General features: G+C 33.7%; 1 protein-coding gene across 1 annotated transcript; it reads left to right on the top strand.

The window, feature by feature from the left end:
• Window positions 1-653: 653 nt before the first annotated feature.
• Window positions 654-13,890, top strand: LOC118187589 (uncharacterized). The gene is made up of 2 exons (XM_035357838.2): window positions 654-753; window positions 11,975-13,890. Exons 1-2 carry the CDS (start codon window positions 717-719, stop codon window positions 12,589-12,591), a joined length of 654 nt encoding a protein of 217 aa, XP_035213729.1. The 5' UTR covers window positions 654-716; the 3' UTR covers window positions 12,592-13,890.
• The last annotated feature ends 3,652 nt before the right edge of the window (window positions 13,891-17,542 follow it).

Below are 17,542 nucleotides of genomic sequence, written 5' to 3'. Positions count from 1 at the left end.
CAAAAATTCGTTGAAGTTTAAACAAAATATGAAATAGATAATAAAATAAATTCGAAATTCAAGATTCGCGCTTCCAGGTGCCCATATTCTGGTGCAAGTCTACGTTATTCAAAATTTGATAGCTCTAGGTATCGTTGTTTTTTCACAATGCGAGAAACCTACATACTTTCATGCAGATTCTTTATTATTTAATTTCTTTAAATATAATACATGGGGGATAAAATTTGGCAGTATCAATCTAAAAAGTGATACAGCCGTTTATAGTGATTTCGAGGATAATAGCCATCTTGGCTAATACCCCTTTGGGCTAAAAAAAAAGGAAAGAAATTTGATGACAATGTGATTAAAAAACGAAACTTGACAAGAGAGAGTTTATTTGGTCTTCCAATTTTAATTGTTTTAACAATCTCAAACTTTGTATTAAAAATGGGATTGAATAACGTAACCTAAATTCTTCATTACGTAATCAGTCGTAGTCATTACGTAATCATTCCTTCTTTAATATGTAATCTAAACCCTTCATACAGTAATGAGAGCAAATAAATAAATAAAAACGGAAGATTACAATGATGATGAGAGTTTAATAGCAGCACCTGTTATGCAAAATATAATTGAGTTCAGCCCGCATTAATAACTCAATAGTGAGAACGCTTTATAGTATTCTCACTATTGAGTCAGATTCTTAGATTAAGTAGCAGTTGGCCATTTAGGAAATCATGATTGTTGCGTTGCTCGTCACATTTGCTATGATTGGTGAGTAAATTTTCAAATTCTTAATATAATTTGTTTCAGGAAAATACGTTATCAGTTTATGTTTTACCGTTTCATAGAGGAATGAATTTTCTTATTTTTTCATTAAATTACGTAAGAAAATAGTAGAAATAATTAAGTATTAGAATCGTCAGTCATCCGATATAACACATGATTACCGGAAACCAACGGATTTTCGCTTTCCAAATTCTACCTCGAAAAGCAAACACCCGAAGGTGTTTTTGATAAAAAAAAAAAACCCGAAGGTGTTTTTGAAAACCGAAGGTGTTTTTTGTTTTTGATAAATGTATGTTAATAAAATATTTCGTTAATATATGTCTGGTAGTATGTTTACTGATCCTCTTTCGTGCATTTGTGCAAATCATTCAGAGTTAGCCGAAAAGAAACAGACATACTAAATGCTTTGCAAATGCAAAAATATTTGCTTTTATCTGGAAGGATTTAGTACTATTTTACAAGAGAAGACTTTATGTTTATGACCGTCTTCTTTCGTTTGTTTTGTCACGTGGCAAGCATCACATAAGCACTCTTGATGCACGGACATTATAAGAAAGGTATTCTTATGAGGTCTGTATATTGATTTGAGTCGAGCTATATGGCCTCTAATCAGGCAAGAAGAAGCTATAAGGTATTTTCTCCCTCCCTCCAGCATGCCTTTGTGGTATAACGGTAGCACACTCAGCGCGTATTCGAGAGGTCCAGGTTCAAGTTCCAATGAGGGCATAGCTTATTTTTCATGTCTCCTGCTTCCGAATAACCTAAAGACTCTACAGTGGCGCCCGAATTAAAAACAAGTGGTGAACTTTAATTCATCACCATCAGGATTTGGCGACTGGGTCCCGTAATCTCCAGTCGCCCTTTATAAGAGGGGAGTATATAAGGTATTTTCTCCTGCCTTCCAGCATGCTTTCGTGGTATAACGGTAGCACACTCGGCTAGTATTCGAGAGGTCCGGGTTCGACTCCCGGCGACGGCATTGCTGATATTTCATGTCTCCTGCTTCAAAATAGTCTAATGACAACAAAGCATTTTCAGACCTGTAGCCAAAAGGGTGCCCTGAGGGTCTTATGCACCTCCTTCCCCCATGTCGTAAAGTGGGAGCTAAACATAGAGCAATTTAAAAACTTCTGACGAATAAGAGTTCTAAACTATTTTTATTAGAAGTATTTTTAAAACTTTTATGCATTGATTTCACACATGATATAAATTCGACTGATCAGGAAGGATTTAACACAAAATTCAAAAGCTTCCTTAGTGGCAAATATTTGAATTATAAAAAGCAGAAAAATAACATTTTCTACACTTTCAAGAAATCTGAATATGGTAAAATGTGAGTGCGATTCCTTGATCACAGAACAACAGCATTCATAATAGCTACTGTCAATTTTAACCCGTTGGGGGTCTCAGTAACCAATATTTTTCTCGCGCTACCGCTTTTCAAAAGAATTTAATTCCAGGAATATAAACTGCCTCTGAGTAAATCCAAGAAATATTCGTGATGGGATTATGTTCGGATAATCTTAATTAATTACCTTTTCTGCATTAAATCATGTTTCAATTTGAAATCTATAAGTAAATATAGGGGGAAAAGTTGATTTTAATTTAAATAAATTATGAAAATTTTTACTGTTTAGTATTGCAAACTTTATTTTATTTATATTTTATTTGCAGTAAATTTTATTTTCTTTTATTTTAGTATCATAATAATTTTTATTTTTTTTTCAAATATTTCATTTTGTCATCTTTCTGATAAATCTAAATTTTTCCAAATTCAGAACATCATTCAATCATTTTTTCTTGAAGCCATAGATTTTTTAAGTATCTGTTAATTAACGAGCCTTCTTTGCTTACATTTTGTAAGAGTTACTATAGTTAAGGGTTAGTTTGTGGGAAGCAACTCATCCACCTGACCACAAGCTGCCCTGTGGCTTAATTTGGCTGCCCTAGTTACAGGTACAACACAGTACATACACTAAAGTAGGATTCCCACAGCTGATCGATTATTATCTACATAATACATAATCTTTCTTGATAAACTGCTCGCCTTGTCAAAATTTCAGAAAGCCATTCCATATTAAAAGTTTCATTTATGATAAAATCTTTTCTTAAGTGGGCAGATTTCCATGAAGTGTTTAACATCTCCTGTTGCTTTGCAGCAGCCACAGAGGTCGGAGTTTTGAAAATTAATTATTTTAAAGTTTGCAGGAAAACAGCCATGACCTCCTAAAATTTGATCTAAATCTATGTCATTATATGTTTATTGTTGCCAGTCTCATATAGTTTTTATTTTTATCGGACACTTCTCTTTCCATAATTTGTAGGTATAATTCTCCATTAGGGTCGCGGCCTTTTTCTTCAACCCCTGCAAGGATTCAGGGTAATTTTGGGTAGTAGCCTCTTTGGCAAATGCGCTCGCCCTTTCATTTCTAGTACCGATACGTCTACGATGTTTTCAGCTGTAATCGTATAAGAATAAGAATATCGAGCGAAATTATTATTCAGTAAATGCTGTAAGTACAGACTGATTTTTCAACACAAAATTTACACTTTAAATTTCTGATAAGCTTTTTATAGCCTGCGACTTTATGGGTTATAATGTGATATACATAATTTCTACTTTAATATAATGAAAATTTATGCTTCATAAAAATGTAATTTTTCAAAAGTGCATGTAATAACAATAAAAATTATTCTAAGAAGTAATTTATCGATATGATATGCATTTGATGCTTAGGATCAAACTGCAGTTATGACATATGTAGAGTCATTAGGTTATATCGATATTGCCTTTGTGTTATATCGATATCGCCTTAGTTCCTACTGTGTTCGTGAAAGGCAAAAGCTTAATCGATCAGTTTACCGTTAGTAAATACTTAGGATTTTAGAGGTAATGTAGTCTATTAGGTACGTAGTTTTAAACTTAAAATCTTATTATTTTGTTTTGTGTTTTGTGTTAATAGTAAAATATTTGTTATGAATGGTATGTTACGATAATGCAATGGTTAGTCTTTGAGTTGAATATTCAGTTTAATTGCACATCACAGGAGATATACACTTATAATAAGACATGAAGTCCTATATCTTATAAGGTATTTCTCCCACTTCCCTAGCGAGCCTTCGTGGTGTAGTGGTTCTGCACGCTGAGCCGGTGTTCCAGAGGTCCGTGGTTCGATTCCCGGCGAAGGCGTTTGCTATTTTTCATCTTTTCTGCTTCCAATTAATCTAATGACTCTACAAGTGGCGCCCAAACTAAAAGGGTTGTGGATGATGATTCTCCGCACCCAGAATTTGGCGACTAGGTCCCCTAAAACCCTAGTCGTCCTTTAAAACGGGGAGTATATAAGGTATTTCTCCCACTTCCCTAGCAAGCCTTCGTGGTGTAGTGGTTCTGCACGCTGGGTCGGTATTTCAGAGGTCCGTGGTTCGATTCCCCGCGAAGGCGTTTGCTATTTTTCATCTTTTCTGCCTCTAAAAAATTCCTAATGACTCTACGTTCTTAATCTATGCAACTAATTGGTTTTCTGTCTAAACAATAGATATATCATATGCATTGCATCCGAAAACAACATTACGTATGAAAAGAAATTCATATGCTTTGTCTTCCTAAACTTCAATTTTAAAAGTACGTGGAGCCGTTTAGGTACAGGAAAAAAATGAAGACTGGCTTTCGGCCGGAGAACCCGGATGCTCAGTGAAGCGAATTATAAATCAGCGATTCCGCTCCTGTTCATGTAGTTAGTTTCCCTTTTGTAAAAAGTTTACATAAGTTGTATAACGGGTTGTAAATAAGCGGAGAAGATTAATCTGGGTGTCATTAACTGTGTACAAGACACGACATCGGCTACAAATAGATGTTGCAAAAGTATTGTGTTGTACACTTTGCACTAAAATAAATAAAAAAAAAAAGACATTACTATATCTCCCGTTCTACTGTCCCAATGGACGAAATTTAACTTGCGTTTTTCATGTCTCAAAAGCGCGATTTAGGATATATATTAGATTTATATATAGTGTTATTCTAGCATAAGTATTCTGACACAAAATTGGACTTTTTCTTAAATTTTATATCGAAGTTTTCCCATATTTCGATTTTACAACTCAAATTATGCTGAAGTACCAAGTTTTGTAGAAATCGCTTAAGTAGTTTTTAATAAACTAGCTCTCAAAAGTTAAGCTCCTCGGTGTTAACTCAGGCTTCGTATATATTTAATAATATCTCTTTTTTTATTACACTTACTTGATTACTTCTTTCACAGTTGGAAAGTTAAATCCAATCTAAATAAAATTCGTATATATTATAAGATGTATTTTTTAATTTGTATTTTTTAGTAATTCTTATAAATGTTTCGAAAGCATTTCTGAATTATAATCTATAAAAATTTTACCGTCACCTTAAAGTATATGTATTTCCAGGCATAGCTGCAAAACATTAGAGTTTTTTATTCAAAATTTCGAAAGATATGCGGGATTTATACATTGACGCGTTTTGAAATTTGACATATTTGTTATAAGCGATAATGACGTCAAACGTGCTTAACGCACTTTATTAAATTTATTTGAAAGAATGTACGATACACTTTTTTTCCGCTCGTGCACAACTGGAAAAGGGAAATAAAAGTGGGTTACTATAAATTAGGAATTTCGCCAACTGAAATTTTCTTGGCGAAAACTGAAAAAAGTGAGCTAAGATAAATTTTTAAATTTCTCGCTAGGTTTCTTATAAAATTTTACAAAATTTAATAAATGAGCATAATTTGAGTCGTAGAATCGAAATGTGGAAAAAAATCGGTATGTTGTTTCAGAAAAAGTCCGATTTTGTTTCAAAATAACTATGGTAGAACAAAGCTATATATAAATCTAACAGATTATCGTGCTTTCCAGACACGCAAGTTAAATTTTGTCAATTATCCCAGTGGAACGGTAACTCTCCCTCCTTATGGTGTGTGTGTGAAAGGTGTAACTGATAAACAACAAACTTTCAATATGATTAAAATATTGCATGCCTGAAAACGAAATAAGAATTCAAAGTAAAACTACTTTGCACGCACTATTTGATATGCATTTCCACTATTAATAAATAACGAACTCAATTAACTGAACAAAATTAATAAATAATGAGCGGAATTAAATTATCCTTTCTAAGGACTTTAGAAACTTCTAACATTTATTACCATAATAATTGTTGCTAAAATTCATTAAGATGAAATGAATAACGCATACATCAATGGACATTTACATTTGTACCCATTTAACATAGACGGACAATATAGATCTATTAATTTACCGACAGTGATTTTAGCAAACGTCTTCAAACAGTATCTTTTTTCCCATAAATGTGAATTTATTCACATAAGATTTAAAAAGGCAGTAACTTAAAAGAAATTAACAGTTAACTGCTTGATTTTATTTTTTTACTTTTCATTTTTAAAACCAGATTGTTCAAAGCAGGATATAGTAAATCGTGGCAAGTTTTCACTAACTCACGATATATCTATCCTAATTTTACTTATTGATGTCAAAATAAACTGCGCAGTTGTAGTGAAATAGTTCAAACTACTGAAGATCGTTTAAGGATCTAAAAAATCTCGTAATTCTTTTTGCGTCCATGCATTCGTTGGTTTCGCATCTATGATTTACTATGATTCAAAAAAATGTATTTGTTTAAATTGATTAAAGGCAAAGCATACGAGAGTTACTTGTCTAAGCTGAGGGTTGCTATTTAGAGCATTTTCTGATGGAAATTGTCTGTATATTGTCTGTAAAAGCCACAGAAGCACGCATGAAACCTGTCCGTACGCTGATATTCGAACCAGCATTGAATTATTAATATTCAAAGGTACTCCACTGGTAGACTAATACACTTTTGAAAAATGAATAAAAAATTGGGTTTGTAAAATACAAAATGCGCACCTAGGTAGTATAGATTATAAAATAAAGAAGTGCTATAATATAAAATATTGTTGTAAATATTTGTAAATATTTAATTCCCTTTTGATTGTATTTTTGTCTTTCTCTAATTGTTTTAGTTAATTGCTTTACTTATTTATTTTATTTATGTATTGTTATTAGAACAGTATTTTGTTGTTTATTTAGCGTGTACTTAAGTGTTTGATTGTTGTATAGAACTGTATATCTTTTAACTGGTGGCAATAGTTTTGGAATTGCAAAAGTAACTCAGTTAAAACCCGATATTTAGACAGTTTCGTTCCTAAGGAATTTTGATGAAACTTTTCGTCACCACATTGGCAAAATTTGACGATTTTACCATCTTGAAGACTTTTTGGACGATTCGCGGAACACATTTTTGAAGCTCTACGACCGATTCTTCTAGAAGTTTCTAGAGCCCCTGCTTCAGGGTATAAATAAGGGTCAGAGAGCTGCGAAACTCCTTTGTGAAACAGTTGCGAATCGGCTATGAGACTTATCTGTTAGCTAAACTGGAGTTAGGATTTATCCTAACAGTGATTTAAGGAACTTAGCGGTTTTTTCCCCTGAGCTAAGCGGTTTTTTCCCCTGAGCATTCTCGTTTTCGAGTTATTTCCAGATATTATTGTGCTGGGTGTATTGTATATTGCGCTTATCTTCCTAATAAATTGTTTATTTCTTTCTGCTTATCTGAACTTATTATTTAAAAAAAAAACATCAAATATCCAGTAGCTGACAGAAAATGATGTCAGAATTTGAGGTTTCTCTAAATACCAATAAGCAGAAAGATGGAAAAATAACTGAAAGCTATATTGGAAATAATAGCCGCAACTTCTGCCAAACAAAGAATTATATCGACGGAAATGCAGCTGAGATGAAAATAGACCTTGATAGAAGTGAATGCTGTAGAAATGAAGAATTCCATCGAAGCAAATGTCGATGAAATGAGGAAGATGGAAGCAGGAATAAAAGAAGATACTTCGCCAAACTACTTTCTTCAAATTTCTTCTGTTCAAGGCGGAGATCAACAAAGGTGCGTGGAAATAGAAATCAGCAGTTTTCCATCCCTTATGATAGCAGATACGGGAGCAAATGCGACTGTTCTGTGAGCTGATATAACTAAGCGGTCGAACGATCACCTACTGTATACGGCTTTATCTTTGGACCTACAAGACGTGAGTGGAGAAAAAATGCCAGTGCATTGGAAAAATGATGGTGCTCATCAAGTTTCATCCTATGCATATGAGCACATATTCTATGTGGCTGATTTAATCGATTCGTGCATTCTCAAACTTGATTTTCTGATGAAGCATGGATTTTTCTTAGATGTCAAGAATAATGAATTGCTCACATTTAATGAAGAAATACCTATGTTTGGAATAGATGAAACTCATATGAGTTGCTATAAGATAATTATTCGTGATAATATTACTATCTCTCCAAGAATAAAATGCATCATCAGCGGTGCAGTGAAAACTCACCAAAAGTCGCTCTTCGGGATTACTGATTTGCCAAAGGAAACTACAGTTTCGAAAGGACTTCTAATTTGACTGCCCCTACTGTACTTAGGAAACGAAAATGTGCCTGCCAACATAAGTGACAAGCGTCGTGCTTTTATGAAAGGAAAGGAAATTGTTTCATATTTTCCTGCGGCAAGTATCGTACGAAGTTCGGTCCATTGGAAACAGAGTTCGCCCGAATTAAAAGATTTAATTCAGAGTACAGAATTAAATGCTAAACAGATTCAAACTGTAAGTCGTTTAGTATAGGAATTTTAAAATATCTTCTCAACTTCGCCTAGTGACGCTGGTCACATGAATGTTAGACTGTATAGGATCAACACAGCCACCGATAGATGTAAAGGAGTTAACGATGGCATGTCGACAGAGAGGGAATTCAAGGAAGGAAATCAGGTCTGGCTGTACAACCCGAAGTATCATCGCGGGATTTCTCCCAAGCTGCAGACATTTTAGGAAGAGCCCTACCGCTTAATCTCGAAATTGGACGACGTTGTAGTGCGCGTACAAAGAACTCCTTCTTTTAAACCTAAGCTAGTGCACTAGAACAGACTGGAACCTTATTAAAGTAATGAGAATTAGTTATCCCCGGTACTAAGGACTGTACTGCCCAGGATGTGCAGTCCTTAAGAAGAGGGCTCATATTATAAATATTTGTGAATATTTTAATCCTTTTTGATTGTATTTTTGTTTTTCTTTATCATTGTAGTATTTTGCTTAGAATGGTAATTTTATTGTTTATTTTAAAGTTAATCTACTTTGTGGCCATATGTCTTACATTTAACTGTTTATTTGTTGCATAAAATTTTGATAATTTAATTCTGCTTGCAATAGTTTTGGAACTGTAAAAGCATCTTAATTAGAACCTGAGATATAGGCTATTCCGTTCCTAAAGGTCCTTGGCGAAAATATTTTTATCCAAGTTCGCAAGAGCAATTTCTCGGAAACTTGGCGACTTTCTAGGAGATTCGAGACAATACATTTTCAAACTCTTCAACCGATTCTTCTAGAAGTTTCCAGAACATCTGCTTCAAGGTCGGAGAGCTGGGGTCGCTTTTCCAAGCTCGCAGCAAGGTGGGAGAACTGGGAGCTCATTTGTGAAACAGTTGCGAATCGGCTGTGAGACGATTAGCTGAACTACGAGTTACGGTTTACTCTGAAAGTGATCTTAGGAACTCTTTACTTCATCTGTTGAAGAGGAATATCAGCGCTCTCCTTGAGTTACTTCCAGACATCACTGTGCTGTGTGTACTGTTTATTATTGGACTTGTTACTCAAAAAAACATCAACGATCCAGTAGCTCGCAGCAATATGCACTTATGGTTGAGTTGTGCTCATGAGCCGATCTTCCTTTGGTAATCCGGTCTATAAGCATCATTACATGTGGTAGATATGGATAAGCGTTTCATTGCCCTTACAGCGTTTCAACAGAAAGCATAATTATATTTTATTCTAGCTTTCATTGAAACTTTACATGTAAATGTAGTAAATTTCGATTGCTGCATCTTTTCATGAATATTAGTCTGAAATCCCAAATCATTAACTTCAATACAGTTAAAAGAGGAAACAGAAATTATACTGCCTACAGCTCAGAGTACTGAAACGGGATAAGATAAACTTGAAAGTTTGTTCAAAAATATAAAAATCAAACAATTTTTGCTTAGTATCTTGTAACTGCAAACTCTCCGTATTTACTGGAGGAAGTTATTCGTAAAAACTAAGTTGAGCAATACGAATCAGTATCATTTGAATCGTTCTTGTTCGGGATAGGAAAGCATTTTGCTCTCAAGATCCTGCGTTAGAGCTCCATAACTTTTGACACGAAAACGAGTCGGAAACCTCATTGCGATACCAACACGTGTTCGCGAGAGACCTGACGTTTCTGACAAGTTCCCGATATATGCGTTGAAATTTCGAGGTATATTGTCACGGAATGAAGTGAGTTTCGAATGCTTCCTATGACATTGTAAAAAAATAGACATGTCTAATATACACATTGCATTGTCCTAGCTACATTGCTACGGCTGCCTTTTTTATGCAAGTTCCTGCATAAGTTAAAAATAGCAGAATTCTGCCTTACATTATTTTCTAGAACCAAAGGAAACATTCTTGAATTAGTAAAAACTTAGGCAACTACAGTCTATTCCTTTTTCCAGGTTTTCTCTTATCAATAAAAAATTTTAGATACTTCATTCTTTGGTTCCATTTGTTGATGCTGATGATATTAACAACGACTCTTCCTGTTCGATCCGTTGTTCTCTCACTAGATATCACATGGTTTTTCAAAATGTGATAAACATACCTACATACACACATTTAGATTCTTCATTAGTTAAGTTTGTTAAAGAGAATACAGGGCTACAATATTTGGTGGCAACAATTTGAAAAGTGATTTTCTTTTTACAGTGAGCGACGCAAAATCCCGTTTCGAAAATCAGGCTAACGCCCTATCCGTCTAATAATAAAAAAATGTAACGCTATTCAATGAAAATATTAGATATTTTTAATTAGATACATCGCGAATTGAATACATTGTATTCATTCAATATTATTCAAAAGTAAAGCATGAATATCCTTAATAAGTGCATCTATTGCTTTCAAGCAACTTAGGTTGTTAATCCACAACAGGCAAATTCAATTTAAAAGATTAATATCTTATATTTTGCCGAACGGCAAAAGACTAGAATGAAAGGTGGAACGACGCATTTATAGCGAATCGACGCAAAATACCATTCCGAGACGAATAGCCTTTTTTGGGCTAAAAATTATGTCAGACACAAAAAACCGAACGCAGCCCCCAACATAGTATTAAGTTGCTTGCTTCAGTTATGTTTGATACAATACGCCACGTCAGTCACATTGGATACAGCAGTGTATAAGAAAAGTGACCGATATAAATATATCTAACGTTAAAACCGAAATGTGTTGTCGGTCACATGTGATCTTAGCAGTCCCGAAGATTCAATGACGCGTCTGTCGCATATTCCCAATACGACAGTATATGTAAGCTTAGATTGTTGGACAGTTAGGCGTCTAGCAAACAATACAAGGTCACAGTTAAATGGACACAAAACAATTTATAATGAATAAATAAGTAAAAATTACATAAACACAAGCCAGAAAGAATTAGGAATATCTACCTCCTAAAGGTATTTTCCGTAAAATTAGCTGCAAAATATGTAAAGTAGGTAAACTATAGCATTATTCCTGAACATCCGATCTTTGATGATGATATGAAAATAATTTAAGCCATGTCTGAGTTAAAATAACACGTCGAATAATGATTATAACAAGAAACAGCGTAATATTTCTTAAATTTTCAGAGCTAGTTTCGAAGGTTTAAATACAGAACTTATTCAGTTATAGAAGTGCAAATGACGAAAGAAAAGTCCGATGAGGACAGGCTTTTCTTTCCCCATTTGCACTTTTGCAAGTGAAGAGGAAGGTTTTGTATTTAAGCCTTCGAACTTAGTCCTGCAAATTTAGGAATATTACGCTGATTATTGCTGCTTTAGTACCTCTAATAGTTTAATTCCTAATAATTATTTCTATTAAAAGATTTATCCATTGTATTTTTCTCTTTCTGTGCCCTAAAAAGGCGAATATAATTTTAATTTACTTGAATTTTCTCTGTGAATACGTCTATCCCTAACTCTGAATGGTAAAAAAAGATGGTTTCTTTTATTTTTCACAATTCTAAATAACTAAAATGTATGCCGACTGTAGTTTTTAGATGACATAAATTTTGATTACTTTTTCAGATGGTTCAAGTTCTAATGTAGCAGATGAATATTTGGACTCCATCATTGGCGAAACTTTGGAAAGAGAGATTAAGAATATGAAGCTGGATCCAGCGCCTTTGCCAGATTTTGGCATCCCTTTTAAACAGATTGGTCCAATACCTGTGTCAGGAAGAGTGGATTACCACAATGGCATTTTCAATGGTCTTTCCCGCATTCGCAGATTCAGGCAGTGCGATGGTCCTTCCATTAACATTAACGAAGTCAAGATGGAATGTGTGATGAACTTCTTTGGCATGAACACTGTCTACGATGGCAAGGCAAGAGTAGAACAGTTTCCACCAATACCATTCCAAGTCACTGCGTACATCAATGAAACAATTGTCCGATCCGCAATAGCCGGGCAACCAGCAAGTCTGAAAGGACAACTGAAAGCTTTTGAAATTGAAAAGTTTGGTGATATTAACGTCAGGCTATCAAATCTTGGACCTTTTCAGTATATATATAATATTGTGGAGGAAGAATTTAGGGAACGAGTAAGAGAAGAGATAATTAGCATTATAATAAGTCAATTTCCAGTTGCTTTTAAAAAAGCTATAACACAAGCCAGACTTCCAGGTTTAGGAGGCAGACGTTGATTATTTCCTACCGATTCCTACCAACGATCTATAAAAGGCAAAGAAGTCTGTAATAAAATCTCCCGATTATATAAAAAGGAGTATTTACATAAAAATTGAAAAATAAAATATGTGAAATCAGTTTAAATGCATTAAAGAAACTAAGGATAGCTTAAATTATTTCAGTAATATTTTTGTTGGACTAGAATAAAAACAGAAGATTTCTTGATTTTTATTTTAATGGGTGAACATAGCACACGCAAGTTCGCTTCAGCTATCATTTTAAAGTCTCTTTTTTTTCAGAATACTTATTTTAATGATAATTAATACAGGACGCATTTAATCTGAATTTAATTACCTCTATTCTTTTTCCATTTTTGAATTACTTTTGACAGGTATGCATAAGGTATTCATTAACTTAGTTTAATACTTTAAAGTTTTCCTCTAACAAATCTACATTAATTATAAATAAATAACAATAAAACTGGTGTAATAGGAGCATATGACGACCCCATATGAAATTTTAAAATATCTGAGAATACATAATTAATTCGATTGTATCGATTTTAAGAGATTTGATAAAAATTTTCCTTGTTAGCCCAAGTGGGCTAGTAATCACGAAACAGGATTTTGCGTTGAATCACTATAACTTGTATATCGCGTTTCAGACTGTTGCCAACAAATATTATTGTTCTGTGTAATTTTTAAATAAATTAAGTAATGAAAAATCTGCATGAATATATGAATGTTTTTCGCAGTGTGAAAAAACGACGCTACCTAGGGCCATCCAATTCTGAATAACCTTGTTCTCTACCCTAACATGTGCACCAGGAAGACCGAATTTTAAATTTCAAATTTGTTTTATTATCTATTTCATATTTTGTAAAATTTTAACGAATTTTTTATTAACAAACTCAACGATTTGACTCAGCGACTTCAAAGAGAGCAATGGCAACACTGTACGGAATAAAATATTTTTATCTCCAGCGCGCGTGTCTGTCTAGTATTGAAAATTCTATACTGCGAGCTTAGAGACAGCGTAAGAAAACTTTAACAAATTGGGCAACCGTTAAAATCTGAAACTTTTCAGATTTTCTTATTGAGTTTAATAACATTACATATCCTCAGATAAGAAGTAACATTCTATTGCTATTCGTAAATGAACATTCAAAGATGTTCATAGTTTCAAAATATTTGTTTACCTCAAACAGAAACTTCTAGGAAATATTTTTAAAAGGCAGTTAATATCCATCTTTTCTGATTTCATTCATAAAATACTGCATCTTTATAAAACATTTTCGAAAGTACCTTCACATTTTATTTTTGTCATATTATAGAATCATTAAACTGTATTAACATTTTCATTAGCTTTGCATTAATTTTGAACCAAATAAAAATTATATATTTGCGAACCATGGTTTTCTGACAATATTTGTATGAAATGTGGTTACTAGTAACGCTAGTTAGAGGCATTTACCTAAAATCGTGAAGCTATATTCCTAATTTAATACTCATTAAATCTAGTGCTATAAAGCTTCTCGTTTCTATTATGAAATGCTCATTTTAAATATAGCCCTTGAACTGGCATATTAGACTCCAATAATAAGATTTTTTTTCCAATAGCGGGCACTTGTCTATAACGACATTGGACACTCCTAATTCCAGAAGTGGTGGATATTTTATTGTGGAGGCACCTAATAGGCGGCCACCGCTACCTCCTATGAAGGGACAGACAATTTTACATCCATGCCTTCTCCGGGATTCGAACCCAGGCCTTTCGGTATCGTAGTCAGGCTCCTCTAACCATCATACCGTCTGGAGCTGCAAAATAAGATACATACATATATGAGCTAGCTGCACAATATTTTCATGGTTTTCTCGAAATCTAACACAAATACCAGAGAGTTTTTCCTAGAAAGACCGCATTGCTTTCCTTAGGCAATATCCCTTGAGTGATTTTTATTAATTACTTGCCCTTTTGCCACATTTAGGTTTTGACTAAATCGTCTTTTCTTTTTTTTCGACATATTCTGCTGTTTACAAAAGATAAGAAAAATATTACTATTTTCATGATTTATTAAATTTATTAGCATTTTCTAAAATTAAAATCGTATACTCGCCTGACAGTGTACCAACTTGCATTTTAATATTCAAATTGCATTTAGCATTAAATATTAAAACTTAACAACCTCTATGCAAATAAAACTAGTTGTTTAACGAGATGGAAACGAAGCACATAAATTAAATTTTTAATTAAGGCCTCGGGTCATTCCGTTGGGAAAACTCACCCAACCTTCCCCTCTTTTAAATCTGAGCAGTTAATCACCTTCACTTAATGTGACACAGACATGAAGCGGAAGAGAACATGGGTCCCTCATTTTGTTATCGGACTCAGCACCTAATGGAGCATCTGTGTGACTGGCAGTTTAATTATCCGTGATGCAACAATAACTTGAAAGCCGAGAATAATTCATTGATTTGTTGTAGAATATATTTTCTTTCGGGAAGTCAAACCCGGCTGCATAGTTACTGGAACCAGAAAGATACAACATCGAGAAAGAGGATCATCAAAATTCGAAACCTTATTACTATAAGATAAAAGCTTCCTGTTATACTGCTTTGAGAAACGAAAGAGGCGTTGTAATCTCTTGCAAAATTTAATTACGTTTTCATAGCTTGCAAAATAAGGGATGTATGCTGTAAAGTAGTTTTGCACAGCACACAGCAGACGAGGCCGCGAAGAATATTATTAACTCACAAACTCTAAAAATGACTGTAATGTAAGTCGATCAGTCGTTATTTAATAAAGCTACATCGGCGGTACTTGTTTAGGGTGGAAAGACGCGCTATCAGTATGAATTAACGCAAATATGTTCGCGAAGATTAAAATTCGCTTATCGACGGCTGTAATTATGTTTAGAATATATAGAAGGATGTTAGAATGAAACTAACTCCGAGGAAATAAATTTATGTCAAAGTAATCACAAGGCCTTAATTGAAAATAGGAAAATTGATGGCGTAAATGGTAAGCAGCAAAAGATGTAATATTAGAATTTATAATTTGCAATTATGGAAATTAATAAATTGCTTTTAAAAATTTCTAAGCAAATTTCATTGAAAAATATATCATATATACAATATAATAATCATCATATAGATTTACAGACGCAAAGGAATTGGTCGCTTTAGAGATTCTACAGCATTCCTGAAGAGATTCTGCTGAAGTTTCTTCCACCGCAGGTAAATCCCACAGTTGCTAATTTTAAAATTGAATTTAAGACGAAAATGATCAAGATTTGTCTAGAAAAAACATTAGAACTTGAAATATAACAAAAAGAAAGCGTTAAGAAAATGGCCATGTTGTTTATTAAAACTAAAGAATTGTTACGCGTAAGACTGCCTGAAGAACTGTTGCTAGAGTTAGACATGTTGCTAGAGTTAGACGCATTCTGAAAATTTTGTTATTTCTGTTAATATGGTAGAGCTAATTCGTAAGTGTTTTATTTTTTAGCTAAGAGAAATATGTTAATTAAACCGACAGCTGGTCGGGAAGTATTAGATATCAATATTACCTATTTTGTTTTCGTCATCACTACTAATCACCATTAAACAAACGGTGTTTCCCTTTTAGGGAAATCATCTTCTGCGTTTTCTTTAGCAAAATGTTTAACTTTGTTTTTCCAAAAAAGTTTTCATTTTTGTTTGGTTGTTTTTGACTAATAGAATTTTGCATTTGCTATATGTAGATAAGCACTGGTGAAATGTTTTCTTAAACTTTGTTCTTCTTTCAGTAGAAAGGTTTTATAAATTAAACTAAATCTGAATACTAGATAATCTTGCTAAATTTCTGATTGGGTTTTCATCCCGTTTCTTATTATAATCCATACAAAAGTGATAGCAACATTCGTATAAAAGCAATTAAAACGTTTCATAACATTGTTACGAAATGCTCAGCTTCGGTCAGATAGCTTCCGCGCAAAGCGGTTTTTAGGGTTCCCAGATTTTGCGCGAAATCGCCCATTTGGCGACAAAGTTGGTGATATGTCTAAGTCGGAGCGAGAACATTCTAGAACGGATTCCTACCAATTTTCCCCAGAATGTTCTCGAAGGCAGGTCAAAAGCTATATAAGCCCTTTCTGTACGCGGAGTAACGGTGTATCTAGGAGTTTATCTTGAGTATGTTGAGTTCAGAGATTAGCTCGAGAGCGATCGACCGACTCGGAAGCTGTACTTCAGTGCTTTGCCGTGAAGCTGTCTTCATCGTTATATCCTGATAGCCTGAAGGCTGTGTTGCTGATTGTTTCAATGTGTTTATCGTAGTTTTTCAAAGACCGTAAACGTGTCTTTGGAACTCTTCTGTATAATACTGGCGAATAAATTGCGTTATGATTAATCATCAAGTGTCATCACTCACTCCAAATGCACAAATCCACGAACTCGTAGAACGCAATAATATTTTGCTTGAAGGTATACAGCTAAAATGATTAACAGAGGTGGAATATCCTCTGCTTGTGATCTGAGAACACGATACTAGTTAGCTTTAAATTAAAAATTAAGAATCTGATTACAGTGCTAACTCACCTGTTCATATACTACAGTTTCGAGTTAAAATGAGTGCTAACTCACCAGCAATCAACACAGCAGTACCAGCATTGGTCAGTATCAGAGAGCTCTAGGTCTAAGATGCCCAAACTCTATTCTATAAGTTTCAGTTCCAGCTTGTTAATTAAGCCAATTTAATATCAATTTCTTCTGCAATAGACATAAAATAAGAACTTCACGAAACATTCAACGCAAAAAAGTTATATCTAAAATTAATCTTCCAATCTCTCATTTAGAAAATGAAACTCAAAATGTTTGTCTCAATAGGTCACAATTAATTATTTCTTCTTCTTTCTTTTATGATGTTTAATAGATAAATATCTTAATTATGCTAAAGATAAATTATCTTAATTATGCTACTTTTTAATAT

The sequence above is a fragment of the Stegodyphus dumicola genome, chromosome 1 (assembly GCF_044657685.1).
Source record: "Stegodyphus dumicola isolate Sdum_Otavi_A_Nest chromosome 1, ASM4465768v1".
NCBI lineage: Eukaryota > Metazoa > Arthropoda > Arachnida > Araneae > Eresidae > Stegodyphus > Stegodyphus dumicola.
This window is presented reverse-complemented; position numbering and strand designations above follow the sequence as displayed.